General features: G+C 37.0%; 1 protein-coding gene across 1 annotated transcript in view; it reads left to right on the top strand.

Moving 5' to 3' along the window:
- Positions 1-21776, top strand: part of LOC140241548 (LIM domain-binding protein 2-like) — a 103456-nt gene that overhangs the window by 8987 nt on the left and 72693 nt on the right. Inside the window, exon 2 of the mRNA XM_072321284.1 lies at positions 15140-15431. Coding sequence (XP_072177385.1) covers positions 15376-15431 — 56 coding nt within the window. The 5' untranslated portion in view covers positions 15140-15375. The remainder of the gene's footprint in view (positions 1-15139; positions 15432-21776) is intronic.

The following is a 21776-nucleotide window of genomic DNA, read 5'->3' as shown; positions in this document are numbered from 1 at the left end:
GATGTACACATGTTAACTGATTTTAACCTTCTTAATACCAGTGCCACAGAATGCTGCCGTAATTAAACATGATGACCTTGGATGTGGCTGCTATTGGGTTAAATAAAAGTAGGCACAGTGAGATGTTCAGCATCAGCGTGACGTGGAGACCACACAGAAATGCACCAAGCAAGAGCCTTTCCTGGTGGGGATGAACTGTGATAGACACATGTCTGTAGAGTGTGTGTTGGAGTGCGTGAGTGTAGGTAGACATCAAAACCCTGCACATGGCACAGCATGTGCACAGTGAGTGATGTACACACACTGTCCATGCATGTAGCAAACATTAAAGGGAACATATAGTTTTGGTTGAGACTTATCTTCAGGTTTATAACATTTTTTTGGTGAGTTAATGAGAAACCTCTTATGAAATATGAGAGAACATGTAATTCCAAGAAGGATTCATATGTTTTTTTTGATGAAAATTGGTCTTGAAATGGCTGAGATATCCAAAAAAGCGATTCTAATAAAATCGACAGGCCTCATCTTTTATTAGGATCTCTGTGTTTTACCTTGTGTTTTTATATTTTGGTCATTTCAAAACTGATTTTTATCAAACAAACTTTTGATTCCCCTTAGAATTGTATGCTTTTTAACACTTCATAGAGTGGTTTCTAAATATCTCGCAAAATGTTACATGCTGAATCCTCACCTCAACCAGTACTGTACAGTCCCTTTAAAACTTGCTGGATTCAATAGCTAGGGTTTGCATAATAAAGCATGTAATGTACCATGCACTCTTGGACTCACAAAGTATATGACAACAATTGCAACTTGACATAATTGCAGTTGCCATGATAGCAACTTAGCAAGCAATCAATCATAATTTGTTGATTTCCATATGATTTTTGTGTGGGAACTGCAGTTAGTGTATTGTGTTTCTTTTTTGATAAACCCATGTACATGTGTGAATCTGCCCCAACCATGTGTTGTTGTTTGACGCATATACCCAACCGCAGAAGCTTTCATTACATTTACAACGTTGTACATAATGTACATGCTACCATGACAACAACTTGCCAGCAACTAATCATGTGCAAGCGTTTTAATCTTTACCATGGTACAATAATACTTGTTTTTAAAGTAAAAAGCATGTTCTCATACTCTTGTACCAAGGTGTATCAGGGTTTAACATTTGTTTGTTTGTTTTTTTTTGGTGATTTTTAAGTCAAGTTTTATAGTTATACAGCTGAAATGTGAGATTTTTGTCATTTCTGTATTTATGAAATAGATAAAAAATTGTGAGAACATGACATAATCTGCTTGATAATTTGAATATTTATTCATAGGGACTGGTCAAGAACAGTTCCCCCCCCCCCCAAAAAAAAAAAAAAAGAGAGTAAAATTTAAAAATGTCATATCTTCCTTATTTCTTATCCAATTTTGTCATTTTTGTATCGTTTTATAGTGAATATTTTTTCTCTCGCCTTTTTTTTTTTTTTTTTTCGGGGGTGAATTTCCTCTTTAATGTCCTAAATTGAACTGGATATTGTGAAATTCAATAAGAAGTCTTTTCTGTCAAATCTTGGAAGAAGAATATCAGCTTATGGTAACTTGAATACTGGTTAAAGTTTGTACCTTTGTAATGCTTTTCTGTTAGTCTTCCCTTGTGTTGTGTAAATTTGTTTGTTTGTTTGTTTGTTTGTCAGGTTTTTCCCTGTAGAATAATCTTAGAAACTCGGAAGCTGTTGTGACTCACCTGGACCAGTGATTGTAATTTAGGAAATTGAAAAGTTGCAATTTGAATTTTGGAGAAAGTGATATACTGTCTTTATACTATTCTTTTTGTTGGTGTCATTTTCTTCTCTTTTATTTTTCCTACTGGGATGTGGGTGTGATTTGTTCAGCAGCCATTCAAGTCTCAAATCAATTTTGCAGTGACCTGTGACCTTGGATACAATTTCCTTCCTTTTCATCTGAATTGCCCTTGAGGGAAAAGAAATGACGTAGTCAGCTGGACAAGAAATGAGGTGGGGGGGGGGGGTAGGGGTATACATTCAAGCAAGATGTTGACTTTTCTGTTTAATCTAAAATCACCCGAAAACAACAAATTCATTTTCTAAGCCTTCTACCAGTTCTGTACCTACATGTAAGTTACATATATATTGTACAAGCATCACGCTTCATATCTGCCATACAGTTTCCCAACAGTAGTCGTGTTGAAATGTGCATATCTTCTTGTTGGCATGTTTGCTGTGTGTGTGTGTGTGTGTGTGTGTACAATTGTGGGGGGGGGGGGGGAGACTAAAACTCAAAAGACCTGTGAGAACAGACTTGAGTAGAAAGCAAGTCATACTTGTAACACTGAAATCATTATTCTGTTGTCACACTACGTATGTGTATTGTAATCATGATGAAAACTTTTATCTGTATAATTAGGTATCTGGATGATGTTGAAGCACTAGAATGAATGAAAAGGAAATGCACAAAAAATACATTTTAATTGGGTTGTACATTTATGTTAATAATTTAAAGCAAGTTACAACACTTATAGTGTGCGGTTATAGTACTAGCACAACCCATCAGTTGTTCACATTTTTTTTTGCTACTGTGGTGGATGCAGTTAGCAAGTGGATCACAATGTTTGGATACATACAAGATGGACACTATATGTTCTTGTGAAAAGTATTACCAGAGTTACCTTGAGCGATATCATTGGCAATCTGTTTGTGTACAACTTGTCAAGGTCTACACTGTTTGGTGTTTTTTAAAGAATGGTCAAGAGAGAGTTAAGCAATCTAGTGGTGAGTGTACAATACGATATGTTAAAACTCTCTTTTTACTTTCTGTGGCTTTAGTTTTAACCCTTTGTGTGCCAGGGACTTTGGACAGCTTGTACAATGCTATGGAGGTTTTCTCTGCTAATAGCCACTCAAAGCTTACAAAGGGTTAATCAGCTGGGAGCATCTGTTGCTGCCAAGCAATTTGAATTTTTATGTAACCAAAGTCTGATAGCATGTGCTTTTTAGTTGTACACAGGTATAGAGAGGAAACCAATAGAAAGGACTTGGCTGAAGCTTTAGAAATCATAAGAACAAAAGGCAGAATATGACAAACATGTATCTTTGCCATTACAGATTGCATATGTATGAATCCTGAAAATCTCAGGAAGGAAAAAATAAAAATGCAAACAGTACAAATATTCTGAATTAATTTCTTTCAAAAGATACACAAGTCCCAATATCATGGAACAGGGGCTTTTTTATTTCTCGTAAGTGGAACTAGCAGACAAATTATGAGATGTTATGATGTTTGTGGAAAATATTCTTTTTCTAGGACTCCTCCTGTTCTTCGCTAGGCAATACTGGCTGCAGAACAAGAACAAGGAGTTATGAATTTGAATTGTACAGGGTACAGAAGAAATTGTAATTCGCTTCTCAGTCAGTCATCAATATACTATGTATGATTCATGCTGCAATGTTTTCTCTAGGCAAAAGAATGTTTACTTTCATATGCCATAAGATTGCCTGTGGGTGTCTTGTTATTTAAAATTCCATCCAAGAATAATGCTTCTTGCCCTTACGAAAGCACAGTGCATTTTCTTAGTCTTACCCGAAGAAAGGAATAAACATTAACCCCCTGCATACCTCTGTTTATTTTAAGCTTCAGTCAAGTTCAATTGCAGATATGATATGCAAGCTTGGCATGGAATGGGTTAAAGTGAATCCTTGCAACTTAGTGCAGGGAACATAATGTATCCCCCAGCAATAATTGAAGAAATGAGAACATTGGTTGCTTGTGACATTTTATGTACTCACTTCCTTGTGTGTGGTACAGTTACAAAATTTGGGTTGCATGCATTATTGGGGCAAAATTGACAATATATCTGAAAGTTACATTTTACTGATAATTTCAAAGGATGAAAAATAATCGGGGATGCATGATAGGCTACATACAAATGTGATGATAGAAACAAAATCAGGGGAAGTTTAAAATAAGATTTATTTATTCTTGTCAAAGAGTTTGTTTTTTTCTCTGCTGTACTCAAGGATGAACGAAATTTTAATTGTCATTCATAAATATTATGAATTATTAGATTATTAAAAGCTGGATGCCCCTTAAAGGGTGTGTACAGTTCTGATTGAGGTGAGGATTTAGCTTTTAACGTTTTGCGAAATATTCAGAAACCACTCTATGAGATGTCAAAGAGCATGCAATTCTAAGGGGTATCAAAAGTTTATTTGATGAAAAAAGCGGTTTTAAAATGGCTGAGATATCCAAAAACAAGGTGAAACATAGAGATCCTGTTACGACCAAAATCACTCTGAGAATGATCGCACAAAAGAAAAATCAACTAATGTTCAGGCGGTTTATTAACAGTGATATTGTGGGTACAGACTCGTAATCGGTTTTCACATCAGTACAATAATGATCAATAGAAACAATTATAAATCGGTAGTAGAATCACTTACACGTAATACAGCCAAATTTGATGGAAAGCAAGTAATACTTTGACAGTGTCCAGATACGATGTTTGATGCACAGATGAATGATCCGCGATGCACCGATGAATGATACCTCAGACGTAAATCCAGAGGCGCTAGTTGCAATAATCCACGTTATAAATCCGGGGTAAAGTCCACGATATATGTCCACGGCGAAACGTGCAGAATCCAAACGTTATGACGACCACATCCAGTTGATGCGTTGAATGATGATTCACTTTATAATGTCCAGCAAGGAATCCAGCCCGTCACAGCTTTGCCGTAATAATGTCCGTTGACACTAAAATATGGAGTCTATCTCCAATGTAGGCAAATTAATTCTCTGCAGGCAAAATGTCTCCCAGGCCTTATCTCCACAAACACAGTTTGTATAGCAGGTCAGCAGGTAACACAGGACTGACTATAACAAGTCGCTTCAGAGCCAGAAGTGACGTAACTCTCAGAGCAGAGGTGTTGGGTAATCTGCCTTTAATACCTCAGAATTTCTCCGGCTCATATACTATCCATTCACCCCTTTCTAGTACATTCTGTAATTTTCTCCAACCTGGGGCTACACACTGGAATATTCTAGCAAGTCCAAGTTCCAGGAATCCTGGATGACTCACTGCCTAATTATGTGCATAACATCATTGCCAAAATTAACTACCAATCACATTGGGCTATAGGGACAGTACCTCACTCAGCCAAATGTGTAAGCACTTCCTAGAATTTTCTGGAATGGGTTAAATCATTCTAGATTGAGTGAGCTATAATGTATTTCCTGTCACATGCATACATGTACTGTAGCTACATTCTATACCACGTAGAAAATTCTCCACTGATCTGGTCAGCCTGTATGTACTATATCTATATCATATAGAATGTTGTCCATTAATCTGGTCACCCCGTGTACCTACACATTGAAACAACCATGCATACAGCCTTGATACATGTACATAACTACTTGTGTGTACATTTGTGACAATCCTAATAAAAGGCGTGGCTTGTCACCTTTTATTATCATCACTTTTTGGGATATCTCAGCCATTTGAAAAACAATTTTCATCAAATAAACACTGAATCCTTCTTAAAATTACATGTTCTTTCATATTTCTAAAGAGGTTTCTCATTATCTCACTTACGAATGTTCAAAACATGAATCCCCACCTCAACCAGTACTGTACAGTCCCTTTAATGTACCTATAGATACAAATGTATTCTGTAATATTTTATTTTCACACAGTTTGGTCATATTACTTTGGCCTTAATAGCTAAAATATGTTATATGTTGACATCTATGTCAGTGTAGTTTTGATGTACAATGTATTGTTTCCAGCTGTATAGACAGTTATCATATTGTACATTTAAATGTATCTTCAGAGTAACTCTACAAAATGTGATGAAGATGATAATCTAGGGCCACTATCACAGCTCTTTTGATTTCATCTTTACTGACCAGTGCTGATCATAACCATCAAAGTGATCTACAAAATTGTACGAGTGATCTTCCTTGTCAGTTCAGCTTGATCACTGTGGTCAAGGCCTGATTGGTCAATTTCAAATAGCAATTGCCTTTTTCTTTTCTTTTTAGGTGATCCGAGTATCCTCTCGGATCACCTTCTGTATCTGTACAGATTCTTTCTTCTTCTTCTTTCTTTATTTCTCCCCAAAAGTTGTGCAGAGGTTAGCTCAGAAAGTGCTTTGCCTATCAAGTTGAAACTTATACCATGTATGTATCGTGTCCCAAAGACGACAGATCAAGTAAAATCAGAGTGATCAGTCGACCGTGACGTCACTATGACGTCATTATGTGAAAGCACATTCTCAATCATATCTCATTAATGGAATAGAATTTTTCAATGAAATTTACGTCACATATATTTGAAGTTATGCGCATTCTACTCATGTTCTCAAAATTCATATTTTCTCTTAAAACGTGCGCGTACGCGCGCGTTGAAATATTTGTATGCTCCAATCGAGCTCAATTTTTTTTTGCACACGTTTCAAACCATTTGGAGCATTTTTTGAAAAATTGAAAAAATCGGACGGACGCGTACGCGCGCGCGCATATACGCACGCACAGCTCATACGCAATAGAAATTTCCCGTTTTTTCACGCGGATCTGATGTTTGAAATGTCAAGAAATATTTATACCAAGTTTCAAGTCAATCCGACTCAATATGACGTCATACGGGCCCGTCAAATTTGAAATTCCGCGCGCGCGTCAATGGCGATATACAGTGCAACTATGCAAAAAAACCGTCAATTTTAAATCCGATTTTACTCGTCAGGATGGACGGTGACCCCCACTTTTCTTTACATATTTTGAAAGCTGATGAGTTGTACATGTCATTTCAAGGGGTGGCAATGCTGACAAAATGATTAAAAGCTATCAAATTTCTTAATAAAGTAAAAAAGGTAAATTTTCAAAATGACGTCATCAAATTTCAAGTTCATTCGAGCCTATCTCACTAGTCCTTTGTCAATTTTCACTCAGATTTCAGTACGTTATAGCTTATTTAATGTTCTTTCAAACATAAAATTATAACATTTTGATTAGATGACGGCATCACCTCGTAAAACTGGATTGAATGTAATCTTGTCAAATTTGTCCAGTTTACGTGTTATCTCTATGGGAGTGCAGTTTTTCTGGAAATGAAAATTGACATGACTATCTTTATCGAGCTCTAGCTCACTTACCCTTCGATAAATTTCTCCCAGATTTTAATATGTTGTAGCTGAAACTTTACGCTACCGTAAGTGTGCCCTTCGTTTTTTCATACGAGGTCGGGATCACGTCAAAAATTTTGGTTGAAATTAAAGCTTATCTTCGATGTATTGAGATATGTCTTTCTTTCTGCAACTTTCTTTGCAATAACTCCAGAAAAACAGCCTCTATCACCCCCAAATTTTGCACATGTTAGTTCATGTCACGTACATTATTTCATAATATAACAACTACTTAATCAGACACCATCTTGGGTATGTAAATTAGGGTCAAAGGTCATAAATGTTTCAATTTGTTTCTTGATTAATATATGTCCTATCTTTCCCATATTTTGCACACGCAAAGACCATGTTACAAGGATTATTTCACAAAATAACCACTTTTTGCTGAGATGACACCTTGTCTGTGGAAATTGGGGTCAAAGGTCATATGTACTTCTTTCTGTATCTTCGTTATGACGTGTAATCTCTATGGGAGGGAATTTCTTTAAATGTGACAATTGACATGATTGTCTTTATCGAGCACTAGCTCACTTACCCTTTGGTGAATTTCTCCCAGATTTTAATATGTTGTAGCTGAGACATTGCGCTATCTAAATTGTGCCTTTGTTTTTTTCATACAATGTCGGGACCATGTTTAAAAACTTGGTTGAAATCAAAGCTTATCTTCGATGTATTGAGAAATTTCTGTCTTTCTGCAACTTTCTTTGCAATAACTCAAGAAAAACAGCCCCTGTCACCTCCATATTTTGGACATGTTTAGTTCATGTCACGTACATTATTTCATAAAATAAAAATTACTTGATCGGACACCATCTTGGGTATGTAAATTATGGTCAAAGGTCATAGATATTTTATCTTGTATCTTAGTGAATACCTGTCCTATCTTTGCCATATTTTGCACACGTATAGACGATGTCGCGAGAATCATTTCACAAAATAACCACTTTTTCCTCAGATGCCATCTTGGGAGTGTAAAGGTGGGTCAAAGGTCATATGTATTTGTTGCTGTATCTTCGTTATAAGAATTTAGTACCAAGGAGGGCAGATATGACTCCCTTTTCTAAATGAGAATCCAAACATCACACGGCCAATCTCTCTAAACACAGATGAAACCTGTATGGTCATGCGTAGAAATTCCGATCAGGACTCGAATCATTGATAAAAAAAGATCGGATCACCTTAATTTGTCAGTAATGACAAATTACAATCTCTAGTTTCTTTTCTTTTTTTGCTATGAAAGCAACCAATTGCCAAGTATATGTGTTACACAGACCTCGGAATTACAAATTTGCAGTCTGCATTACTTTCTAATGCAAGGCAAGTCCAGATAGCAGTGACATTCATGGATGTCAAAAACCAGTGAAATGATAAGGGAACATCAGTGACCATTGCAATCATAAAATATGAAAGATTGATTACACTCTGTCAGGTTGAAAATGGCAAAAATTTGAATTTATACAGAAATGTGCAGACTCTTGAATATGATAATGCACATTGTAACACCATTTCTGTAGGTGTAAGCAAAGCCAAAGGAAATTATGTGTGCTGGAGTCACACTTTATGATATGCTGGTATAGCCAATCCATGGAATGTCTCCTTCATCCCTGGTATTTTTATCTTCTCACACCCGTGTTGTCCAACAATCTCTTTTCATTTCTCATCTCCCATCCCCTTGTTGTCCAGATGGATTTTTTTTCCCTTCGATGCCACATAGATTACTCTTCCCTTGCATACTTGCTGTGAGAACACAGCGTCTCTTTACTGCACAGAAAAGGTCAAGTAAGAGAAGGGGGTGGGGTGGAAGCATATTGCCAGTTGAAAACCAGAAGGCCTGTAAGGCTGTACAAAGTGGATGGGAATTGTGCCCTTTTACTTCTGGCAGAAACAGTCAACATGTCAATACCTGGGATGCTGATTTTGTGTTGCAATTTCAGAATTATTTTTGTTGGGAAATATAGTAGAGACATATTATGTGGGAAGTATATAAAAATATATAGAAATATAGTAAGGTCATATTACATTGTATACTGTACCATTATTTTTGTAAGGGTTTAATTTTCCCAAACTTTGCAAATCACTGTTAGACCGCAAATTTGACATTGCATCTAGTTCCGTGTTGATTACTCTGAATTTTAGTGTACGTACAGGCCAGTTATATCAATATATTATGTATCTAGGAATATATCATAAAACAAACCATTGCCTCTTTTCCTCACAGCTTCAGGTGGTCTCCAGAAAGGCCAACTTCTCAGAGATATAACCTCTTGAAATTGTCATGTAAGCCTCTTCATCCTTGCTGATCAAAAAAAAAAAAAAGAAGGAAAAAAAAAGAATGTGGGATGCTACAAATGTAGGTGAAGATCACCTAGCATCCCTTTTGCTTGGTGAAAGTACATCCATAATTTTCTCTTCTTCTCTTTTCTCCCCTGTATGTTTCTTTCTTTTCTTATCTCTTTCTCTTTCTGTCTTTTCACTTGTTGCTCATTTTTTACAGGTCACAGTTTCATGGTTGCTGTAGAGCATTACATTGCGAATTCTGAGTATACAGCTTTACATATTATATCCAAAAAGTGGAATATTGCAAACTCTCATCTGAGAAGAGAAAGAGAATAACAAAGAGAGATATTGTGCATACATCATTAAGAAAAAAGTTGCAGCTGGATGCCATAATATTCGTCCATTAATATGTTTTGCTATCAAAATTTACAAGATACTATATACGCCAAATATTTCGTGATGTTTATTTTTTTTTTTTTAATTCTGCGAATCAGATGCTATTCGCAAATTTAAAAACACAAGAGAATATTAGCTCTGCTCCAACAGGAGTGTAACATGCACGCATACATTTCTGTAATCAGTACTGTACTCCACAGTCGCAAATTTAATCACTCGTCAAATTGTCAGAAAGTCCCAATTCGCGAAAATTTAGATTTGTATATGGCGTACACAGTATTTAGCACCTGTCCATCGATACTTCACCAGAGATACCAGCTGTTACTTTTATTAACAGTATTCGGTACTGTTTTTTGCCCAAAATACTGCTAGTTTCATGGAAAGTACCGTTTTTTCCCCAAAAGTTTACTACTACACATGTCTATTGCAGGAAAGGTATTAAAAATACTGTTTTTCCACAAAAAATGCACTTTTCAGCCGTCAGAATACTCCAATGACATTTACAAGGTTGGCATACGTCCTCCACTACTTCTCTGCTGTACAGCTAACATGTGGACAGTGTGCATCTACATGTAGTATAAGATAGATAAATAAATAGATAGATAGATAGATAGAGAGATCCATCCTACCACTAGGTGCATAGCTGAAACTTTACGCTACCGTAAGTGTGCCCTTCGTTTTTTCATACGAGGTCGGGATCACGTCAAAAATTTTGGTTGAAATTAAAGCTTATCTTCGATGTATTGAGATATGTCTTTCTTTCTGCAACTTTCTTTGCAATAACTCCAGAAAAACAGCCTCTATCACCCCCAAATTTTGCACATGTTAGTTCATGTCACGTACATTATTTCATAATATAACAACTACTTAATCAGACACCATCTTGGGTATGTAAATTAGGGTCAAAGGTCATAAATGTTTCAATTTGTTTCTTGATTAATATATGTCCTATCTTTCCCATATTTTGCACACGCAAAGACCATGTTACAAGGATTATTTCACAAAATAACCACTTTTTGCTGAGATGACACCTTGTCTGTGGAAATTGGGGTCAAAGGTCATATGTACTTCTTTCTGTATCTTCGTTATGACGTGTAATCTCTATGGGAGGGAATTTCTTTAAATGTGACAATTGACATGATTGTCTTTATCGAGCACTAGCTCACTTACCCTTTGGTGAATTTCTCCCAGATTTTAATATGTTGTAGCTGAGACATTGCGCTATCTAAATTGTGCCTTTGTTTTTTTCATACAATGTCGGGACCATGTTTAAAAACTTGGTTGAAATCAAAGCTTATCTTCGATGTATTGAGAAATTTCTGTCTTTCTGCAACTTTCTTTGCAATAACTCAAGAAAAACAGCCCCTGTCACCTCCATATTTTGGACATGTTTAGTTCATGTCACGTACATTATTTCATAAAATAAAAATTACTTGATCGGACACCATCTTGGGTATGTAAATTATGGTCAAAGGTCATAGATATTTTATCTTGTATCTTAGTGAATACCTGTCCTATCTTTGCCATATTTTGCACACGTATAGACGATGTCGCGAGAATCATTTCACAAAATAACCACTTTTTCCTCAGATGCCATCTTGGGAGTGTAAAGGTGGGTCAAAGGTCATATGTATTTGTTGCTGTATCTTCGTTATAAGAATTTAGTACCAAGGAGGGCAGATATGACTCCCTTTTCTAAATGAGAATCCAAACATCACACGGCCAATCTCTCTAAACACAGATGAAACCTGTATGGTCATGCGTAGAAATTCCGATCAGGACTCGAATCATTGATAAAAAAAGATCGGATCACCTTAATTTGTCAGTAATGACAAATTACAATCTCTAGTTTCTTTTCTTTTTTTGCTATGAAAGCAACCAATTGCCAAGTATATGTGTTACACAGACCTCGGAATTACAAATTTGCAGTCTGCATTACTTTCTAATGCAAGGCAAGTCCAGATAGCAGTGACATTCATGGATGTCAAAAACCAGTGAAATGATAAGGGAACATCAGTGACCATTGCAATCATAAAATATGAAAGATTGATTACACTCTGTCAGGTTGAAAATGGCAAAAATTTGAATTTATACAGAAATGTGCAGACTCTTGAATATGATAATGCACATTGTAACACCATTTCTGTAGGTGTAAGCAAAGCCAAAGGAAATTATGTGTGCTGGAGTCACACTTTATGATATGCTGGTATAGCCAATCCATGGAATGTCTCCTTCATCCCTGGTATTTTTATCTTCTCACACCCGTGTTGTCCAACAATCTCTTTTCATTTCTCATCTCCCATCCCCTTGTTGTCCAGATGGATTTTTTTTCCCTTCGATGCCACATAGATTACTCTTCCCTTGCATACTTGCTGTGAGAACACAGCGTCTCTTTACTGCACAGAAAAGGTCAAGTAAGAGAAGGGGGTGGGGTGGAAGCATATTGCCAGTTGAAAACCAGAAGGCCTGTAAGGCTGTACAAAGTGGATGGGAATTGTGCCCTTTTACTTCTGGCAGAAACAGTCAACATGTCAATACCTGGGATGCTGATTTTGTGTTGCAATTTCAGAATTATTTTTGTTGGGAAATATAGTAGAGACATATTATGTGGGAAGTATATAAAAATATATAGAAATATAGTAAGGTCATATTACATTGTATACTGTACCATTATTTTTGTAAGGGTTTAATTTTCCCAAACTTTGCAAATCACTGTTAGACCGCAAATTTGACATTGCATCTAGTTCCGTGTTGATTACTCTGAATTTTAGTGTACGTACAGGCCAGTTATATCAATATATTATGTATCTAGGAATATATCATAAAACAAACCATTGCCTCTTTTCCTCACAGCTTCAGGTGGTCTCCAGAAAGGCCAACTTCTCAGAGATATAACCTCTTGAAATTGTCATGTAAGCCTCTTCATCCTTGCTGATCAAAAAAAAAAAAAAGAAGGAAAAAAAAAGAATGTGGGATGCTACAAATGTAGGTGAAGATCACCTAGCATCCCTTTTGCTTGGTGAAAGTACATCCATAATTTTCTCTTCTTCTCTTTTCTCCCCTGTATGTTTCTTTCTTTTCTTATCTCTTTCTCTTTCTGTCTTTTCACTTGTTGCTCATTTTTTACAGGTCACAGTTTCATGGTTGCTGTAGAGCATTACATTGCGAATTCTGAGTATACAGCTTTACATATTATATCCAAAAAGTGGAATATTGCAAACTCTCATCTGAGAAGAGAAAGAGAATAACAAAGAGAGATATTGTGCATACATCATTAAGAAAAAAGTTGCAGCTGGATACCATAATATTCGTCCATTAATATGTTTTGCTATCAAAATTTACAAGATACTATATACGCCAAATATTTCGTGATGTTTATTTTTTTTTTTTTAATTCTGCGAATCAGATGCTATTCGCAAATTTAAAAACACAAGAGAATATTAGCTCTGCTCCAACAGGAGTGTAACATGCACGCATACATTTCTGTAATCAGTACTGTACTCCACAGTCGCAAATTTAATCACTCGTCAAATTGTCAGAAAGTCCCAATTCGCGAAAATTTAGATTTGTATATGGCGTACACAGTATTTAGCACCTGTCCATCGATACTTCACCAGAGATACCAGCTGTTACTTTTATTAACAGTATTCGGTACTGTTTTTTGCCCAAAATACTGCTAGTTTCATGGAAAGTACCGTTTTTTCCCCAAAAGTTTACTACTACACATGTCTATTGCAGGAAAGGTATTAAAAATACTGTTTTTCCACAAAAAATGCACTTTTCAGCCGTCAGAATACTCCAATGACATTTACAAGGTTGGCATACGTCCTCCACTACTTCTCTGCTGTACAGCTAACATGTGGACAGTGTGCATCTACATGTAGTATAAGATAGATAAATAAATAGATAGATAGATAGATAGAGAGATCCATCCTACCACTAGGTGCATAGCAAAGACGCTTAACTAATAAGACACGAAAGTGCGCGCTAATCCTGTACAAAACAAATGGACAGTGCGCGGACCTCAAGCGTATTACGCACATCACCTGAGACGCTCTGTCTTGACATTTGATAAACAACAGCAGCGGCTTCAGGGACAGCGCGTCTCAGGTGATGTGTGTCTTTGCCTGAGACGCGCTGTCTTTGAAGATGTTGTTGTTTATCAAGCGTCTTTGATTGTGAGATCACGTTGTTGCCAAATTTTTACCTCCACGAAATAATCCTTATTACTTTAAAATCTCGTTCTTCAAAACTATCCCCTTAATCGACAAAAAGCTACGACTATAATTTTTAAATCTTTTTAAGATAATAAAAATACCACTACCGTTGGAAATGAATGATGTTCCTAGGTGTACTGAGTTTGTACTTAGCTCTTTTTTGTATTGTCATGTAGGATAGCCATTTTGTGTCCATTTTTATCGCGCGCCTTCGTATCTTGTTATCTACTATCTTTGGTGCATAGATGAATAGAGAGAGGATGATAACTCGATGGAGCATGGATATAACATGAATTGCTATACATGTAAGGAATTTGGATGGATAGATAGTCCTGAAGATAGAGGGAAAATGAAGAAAAGGACAGATACTTTATGCTTGGAGGGGATGAAGAGGAGGAAGAGAAGGAGAGGGGGAGGAGGAGGATTCAGAAAGGAATTTCCCTCTCCCAAATCAATTCAAAGTGCAGTGGTTTGGTGATCATCTTAATACACATCCAGGCAAGGGTAAGGCACTATGGCTGGACTCTGGATAGTCTCACTCCACAGACCCCACTTTGAGCCAGTGCTCACTAGTTGGCAAATGCTGTAGAGCAGTGAAAGGTACTGTGGAACTAGGTATGAAATTTCCGCGAATTTGTAGCTAAAGGCCTTTTTTCGCGGCATGAAATTTTCGTGACAAATTTCATGAACACACAAAAATTTCTGATTGTACAGCAGACCCTTACTCATATGTTATAGAAACACTTCTTATCATTTTAATACAAGTACGAGTTTCCAAACTACAGTTTCAAAAGATTTTTAGAAGGGTATGATTTTGATCACCCTCCATGATATATCGATAAGTGGCACATCAGAAGGAGCTGGTTAAATATAAAAGAATACATTTTATTGGAGCCAATGTTTGCCAAGGAGTGAGAATATATCAATAGGCAGAGGATAGATTGCCTTTTGTCCGCCAATGGGAGGCAAAATTGAATCCTTTAAAACACCTGTTTGTCTTTCTGCCAAACCATTTGTAAGTATTAATATCATTTTTTTTCTTTTTTTCTCTCCCAGGTCTGCAAACACCCGCTGCCTTAATCATTGCCAGTGACTGCTGCCTACCCTCCCACTCGTATTTGGCTCAACTTTCCTTGCACCGTTGATCACACCCAGGCTGTGCCTTGCAAGGACAGGCAAGCCGCTGCGAGAGAGAGAGAGAGAGTCGTTCCCCCCCACCGGTGTGTTCGCCCCTCCGTGCCCAAACCCCAGCCCTGGACGGTCCGGGGGTCAGACCAAGGTTCCCGTTTGGTATGCCAGCGCCGGGAATGCCGGTACCAATGGATGGAAGAGACCATGGTTATGTGCCGTGAGTAACCACCAATTTCTTTTTCTACCTAACCTTGTAATTTGAGGGGGAAAAAATCAAGGTAATTTTCTCATAACTACTGTAAAATGATGAATGTTCGCATGCATTTTGATTTCGTGAATTTGGGAGAGCCAAGATTCACAAAATTCAAATGCAGTCAAAAGTTCTTGTCTACACTGTAACCCTATGCATCAAATGCCAGTGGCATTTCATGAAAATTTCATGCCACGAAAAAGGCCATGAGCTCCAATTCGGGAATATATTTCATACCACAAAAACATCATGTTGATACAGTGACTGTGTACATTTTGTACCTTGTACATGGTTTACTCAGACTGATCTAGTGCATTGGATTCCCCAGGTTTTCTTTGAAATGATGGACTGTTGTATGCCTTTTTAATCGGCAGTCAGTGCTGTAATAAAAGATATTTGGCAGAAAACATTCTTGCCTTTGAACCAGTATTTACTGGGATAGCACATATTAGTTTTGTATGAAAATTGCTTCAGTTTGATGACCCTGTAGATAACTTCAGGGTGTGTAGATTTGGGGAACTAAATAAATCATGAAGAATCACACACTCTGGAGTTGAATATCAATTCCTGTTGAAAATTCCACATAAAATGTTGATAGGAACAGAGGAAAAGAGGTGTAATCATGTTTTGTGACTATGATGTTGATTGTTGGAATTAGAAGATGTTTGTGACAAGTTTCAAGAAAAAGTAGGAATAGTTTCACATCTTGAGTTGATGACAGTTTTTTGGGTCACAAAGCTGTATGTTAGGCATTGATCATGTGATCTGTCTGCAAGTGTCATTCTTTACCGCTATACTGATAATTCTCCTTAGCTATGCATCCTGCTTCAAGCTCTAGTCACTATCAAAGTCCTTTCTGGTACAAAAAAAAAATCTCAACGAAGGCAGTAGTCTGACCAGATTCTGTGCTTTAGGTATCCGACACTAGTGACAGCTACATATCCACTGTAGCAAAAATGCCCAGTGACAAGCAAGGGACTCCATAAGTTTTGTACACATCTAGACTTGTGTACACTGTCATCAACGTAACAAAATCATAGATTTGAGCGAGTTGTAGACATTAAAAAAAATAAAACAATGAATGATACCACCACTATAAGGTGAATGGTGTATCAAAATTTATTACACTTTCTTTTTGAGTGGTTATCAAAGTAGTTCTAGGACAGTTACTGTTCATTCATCATGTCCACGAGCATATTCAGGTACAGCGCTGTCGCAAACAAGAGTGCTGTGTAAAATTATTCGACAAGGGTGCTATATATTCTCATGTCACCCAGCCAGGACAACTAGAATCTGCTGTTGGGCAGGTAATGTGAGTGGGTGCTTCTTGTTTTAAACAGTAAGGTTTCCTCGGTCCTCGGGGTACCGCTGTGGCATTATAGTGGCTAAGACTCTTGACTTTCTGTCTGAAGTCCTGATTTTAAATGCCGTCATGTGCCTATGTCCTTAATAGACAAAATATTTTTACCCACCATGTCCCTCTCAGCCCAGGTGTATAAATGAGTTCCTGGCCATGCTAGGGTAATGATAATGGCAGGACCCTCTGGTAGAGCAGTGCCAACACTGCTGTGGATAGAGAAGACCATGTTCTTGCTGTTTTTATTATTATTGGCCGAATAACGTACATGTATGTAGGAAAATATCTTTTGAGAAACCCCATAAACTGTGTGTCTGTGTGCTCAGTTTAGTAATAATGCTTCTGTTTCTATTAGGTGGCTTCTGTTTGACCTATTAAGTATTCAAATGACATTTTGAGTTTGAAAGAAGTGCATTCTTGTATGTTTTGAAGCTGGCAGTACATTTTTGCTGTTTTGTACCCTGGATCTGGTTTTATTCAGCAGTTGGCAACTGCTGAATGAAATTGCAAATTTCTTGCAATAATTGCAGCAAACAAAATTTTCAGTTTTCAGGAGATGAGTGAGAAAAACTGTAGATAGTTACAAATAGCTTTTTTTATTTAACCAGTATGAGAAAGAATATATAAAGATGGGGTCTACACAGGGGAATTTGGAAGACAAAAATGTCATCAAATAAATCTCTGAATGAGCAGTTTCCTTTTTTTTCAACAAGAGACCTTTACTTGTCAGACATTTTGTTGTCAAATAAATTTTCTTTTTCTGGTGTGAATGGTCAAGTTGATCTCAAAGACTGGTGATGGTCAAGAATATAGAGGAATGTGTGTTATAGGGTATTTGGCTCAATCTCGGCCACTATTTAGTATTAACTGTTGGCCAAAATGTACCTCCAGTGTGCTTTTAAAGTAAAGAGCATTAAGTTTGTCAGTACTCTTGTAATGTCCCTCCCAGAAAGTGCCACTGCCTATTCTACAGTGTGGGTTGTACCCCTTTACTTTGTATGTGATGATTCCATCCAGACTTTGTGTTGCCGTGGCGATACTCATTCATATTTCGTGTTTCATGGAGATGGGATGATACGCTCTCAGCGTATGTGTCGACACATTCCGAACTCTCCAGCGCGTGGGAGCAGTGTTAGTGCCATCTACAGCATGCCACTTTGCCGGGTTTGATTACCTGCAAAATGTTTCTGTAAAACCTGCAAATCTACAGTATCATCTTTGGACTACAAACTGGCATACCTCCACATAGTCGAACATTCACATGCATCAGGATGAGGAATGGCATACTGTGTTATCCCAAATCAAAATGTGCGGTACACAATTTCTCGTTCTATGTTTTGGCAGACGAGACATCGAGAATCCCATAAACTCCCTGGCATTTACAAACGCTGATGCTTACGTACATACAGAAATAGAAAGAAGAATTGAGTGTAGATGAGAGCATATATGTACGAGAAGAAATCGAGGAACACATTCCAAAGTGGCATCAATAAACACCAGGTTTATTGATGGCACTGTGGTTGAATGCAGAAATAAACCAAAACAAAGGTACGGTACCATATGTTTATATTTCTGAGATTACAGATCGAGAAGTTACTCATATGTTTTTTGTTTGTTTGTTTGTTTGTTATGGATGTCTTCCAAGATGTCAGCAGAATGTTATCTCAGCTGTAAAGGACTAGGACTTTAGCTGTAGTACATCTTTTAATCTGTATCATTTGGGATTTTTTTTTCTCAAATTTTGATTTGCAATGTGCAAAGCTAGTTGGGTGACGAGTGAAAAGATGCATTGCAAAAATGACATAATTTGGTACAAGGTTTGCCTTTAAGATATAGAGTGATCCATTTGGTATCTGGAGAAAGGAAGAGCAGAGAGAGGTTTATACATTGTCTCAGTTGGCAGAAGGCAAAGTTTACAACTGAAATTTCAGTGGATTGATGTGATTATGTTGTGGTGTAAGTTTGCAGTTCCCAGTTTTCTATGTCAGGCTCACAAAATAAAAACCTATAAATTTCTAGTTGCATGATACTTGGTGGATCAATTATGTTTGGATACAAGATTTGTTCTGTGCAAAATGTGACAGTCATCATAGTGTGTGTCGGAATCCCATCTTCGGAAAACGTAACTGCCTCCAGGGGATTATTGAGCTCTTCTCCCCTTGTCTATATATACCACCTATTCCTTGCTGATAGTGGGGCATGATGGAGGAAAATATCCCACTGCCTGGGGACAAGACTAATGTGACTGCACATATTTCAAGTACAATTATGTAGGTTTCTGTTTTTGTTGTATTAGTGCAGAGTGCAAAGTTTGGTTATGTGCATATTAGGCATCTGACCGACTGGATGTCAAAGTACAGGTCGTAATATCCTTTGAATTCCTTTGAATTAGGTCAGCCATTTTAAAGCTATGATGTACAGCTGTAGTGTTGATAGATTTTGTGTTTATAGAGAGAGGGGGGGGGGGGGCAAGTCAACCCTGTTTTTAAAAAAAGAAGGAATTACTGTACGAGCTGAAATTTTCGCGGTGGTTTTATTTTCGCGAATTTCGCGAATCGCCTTTGAACCGCGAAAATAACAACACGCGAAAATAACAACGTGCGAACAGATAAGCACAGTTAGACCTCGCAACCGCGAAATTAACAACACGTGAAAATGTTCTCCTAGTAGCAATTCGCGAAAATATCTGTACGCGAAAATTTCAACTCGTACAGTACAAGTGTATGCAAGTTTCCATGAAGTCCTGATCAGAATGGAGTACAACAGAATGAAACAAAAGTACTAATTGTGCGTTGTAGATACCTCAGATGGACGTACATGTTTGTAGCAATTGTCTATAGATGGTTATGTTGTATTTTTGTGTATGCTGTACCTTTTTAAGAGGACTGGTGAAATAAACTTGAAACTTGAAACTTGAATTATTTCTGGTTAACCTATTATGGTAATTTTCAGCAATGCAATCATTCTAACGTTGGTCCTAGACCAATGATCTTGTCTGTGTCTTACTTCCTGACATGTTTCACAATTTTTTTCTTCTCATGTAATTGTGAAAAGAGAGGGCAAAGTATTGCAATATTTGAATCTAAAAATACCCCAAACTCTGAGCTCTACTTTCAACAAACATGAGGAAGTAGAACAAAGAACTCTTCCTGACTGAGCAAGAAGAAATGTGGTGGATTTTAGAACCTGCATGTTTTGTGTCGAGAATAGATCGCTTGAATTACAGCAAGTTCACCGATGTCTTCCATACCCTGGACATCTAACGACAGTGTTGGCAGTCATTGGAGATAGGGAATAGGTGAGGCTAAGGTCAGTGCATTGATATTTAAATGGAGGATTCATTCTTAGAGTGCACATGTACAGTTGCAGCTCTTCGCAGTGTTCAGATTTTTCATAGAATGCACAATGTATGGATATGAAGAGTTGGGTGGCAAAATGATGTAACTCCGTTCTTGTTAATTTCAGATATTTGTGATTAATATCTCTGTTAAAACTGAAGAAAGTCATGAAGAAATGTGAGATATTTTTAATCTTTACTTCAAGAATATTGTTATTAACAAGTTAGGTACCACTGGGGAGGTTTTGATTTTTTTCCTTTTTTTTAATCTGATGACAAACTTACTTTAAAATGTTTAGACATGATGCTTAAAGCCCAAAGAAAGTTCTGGTACGCCTGCAAAAGTTGTCAAATTTTGCTCCAAAATGTGAACGTATGCTTAGGAAATGTGCGGAATAACGCTGTAATAACAAGATATTCGATGGGTAACGACGAAAATGGGAAATATTAACCAAAAACGTTCAGTCTCAGAACTTACCCGAACGGGGTCAGGCTAGACTCGGACTCGGGGATAACTCGGCCTCGCTTTGCTTGACGGCGGGATGAGTTGTATTCGTGGTTGTCCCTCTGGATTGTGCAGCGTTGTACTATGCATATGAGAGCGGCCTGTATAAACTACATTGTAGCGTTCTGGCTACTCGCAGTAATGGTCCGAGTTGTTACAACGCGCGCATCAAAAACCTCTTTGGCGCGCATGCAAAATTAGTGTGCGCCTCTCAAGCACCTCTAAAAACAATCAAAGACGTTTGATAAACAACAACAAAAACTTCAAAGACCGCGCGTCTCAGCAACTGACGTGATGTGCGTATACTATATAGCAAAGACGCTTAACTAATAAGACACGAAAGTGCGAGCTAATCCTGTACAAAACAAATGACAATGACAATGACAATGTTTTTTTTATTTTCCCATGTCACTCAAATATAGAGTATTGGGGAAAATCAAATCATAGCACAGAGTAATAACACGAAAACGAAGAAAAATAGAATTTATAACTACTATTTACATTATTTACAAATCAACAGCAAAGCACAGTAGATAATATACATTTGATATAATTGGAGAAAATCTTGAACGAAATGCGTTAGATAAACTATTTACATTATTTACAATTAGCAGTAGAAACAACAATAGAAAAGATGCATGTATGTATGAATGAAAATCTTGACTGAGTATGTATGTGGTTAATTAATATATCAAAGTATGCAGATGGGTTTTAAAAAAAAAAAAAATATCTTAGATTATATTGATTAAAATTTCTGCTAGGCAACACCGGGTATTAGCATTATCATTTATAATTGCTATCTGTATCGAATTCAAGACACTGTTACAATATGAGATTGATTTAAAAAAGAGTGAAAAACAAAACAAAACAATCCAAATAATTAAATATATATACAAACAAGGAAAAAAACTGACGAAACACAACTGTACAGTATATACACAATAATGAAATAACAGAATTAAGATATCAAAAAGAGAACAATACTAAAGTTTTATGTTTTATGTTAAATGTATCTTGCTATATAGCAAAGATAGTAGAGATAATAAGATACGAAGGCACGCGATAAAAATGGACACAAAATGGCTACCCTACATGACGATACAAAAGAGAGCT

This window comes from Diadema setosum, chromosome 18, assembly GCF_964275005.1.
Source record: "Diadema setosum chromosome 18, eeDiaSeto1, whole genome shotgun sequence".
Lineage (NCBI taxonomy): Eukaryota > Metazoa > Echinodermata > Echinoidea > Diadematoida > Diadematidae > Diadema > Diadema setosum.
This window is presented reverse-complemented; position numbering and strand designations above follow the sequence as displayed.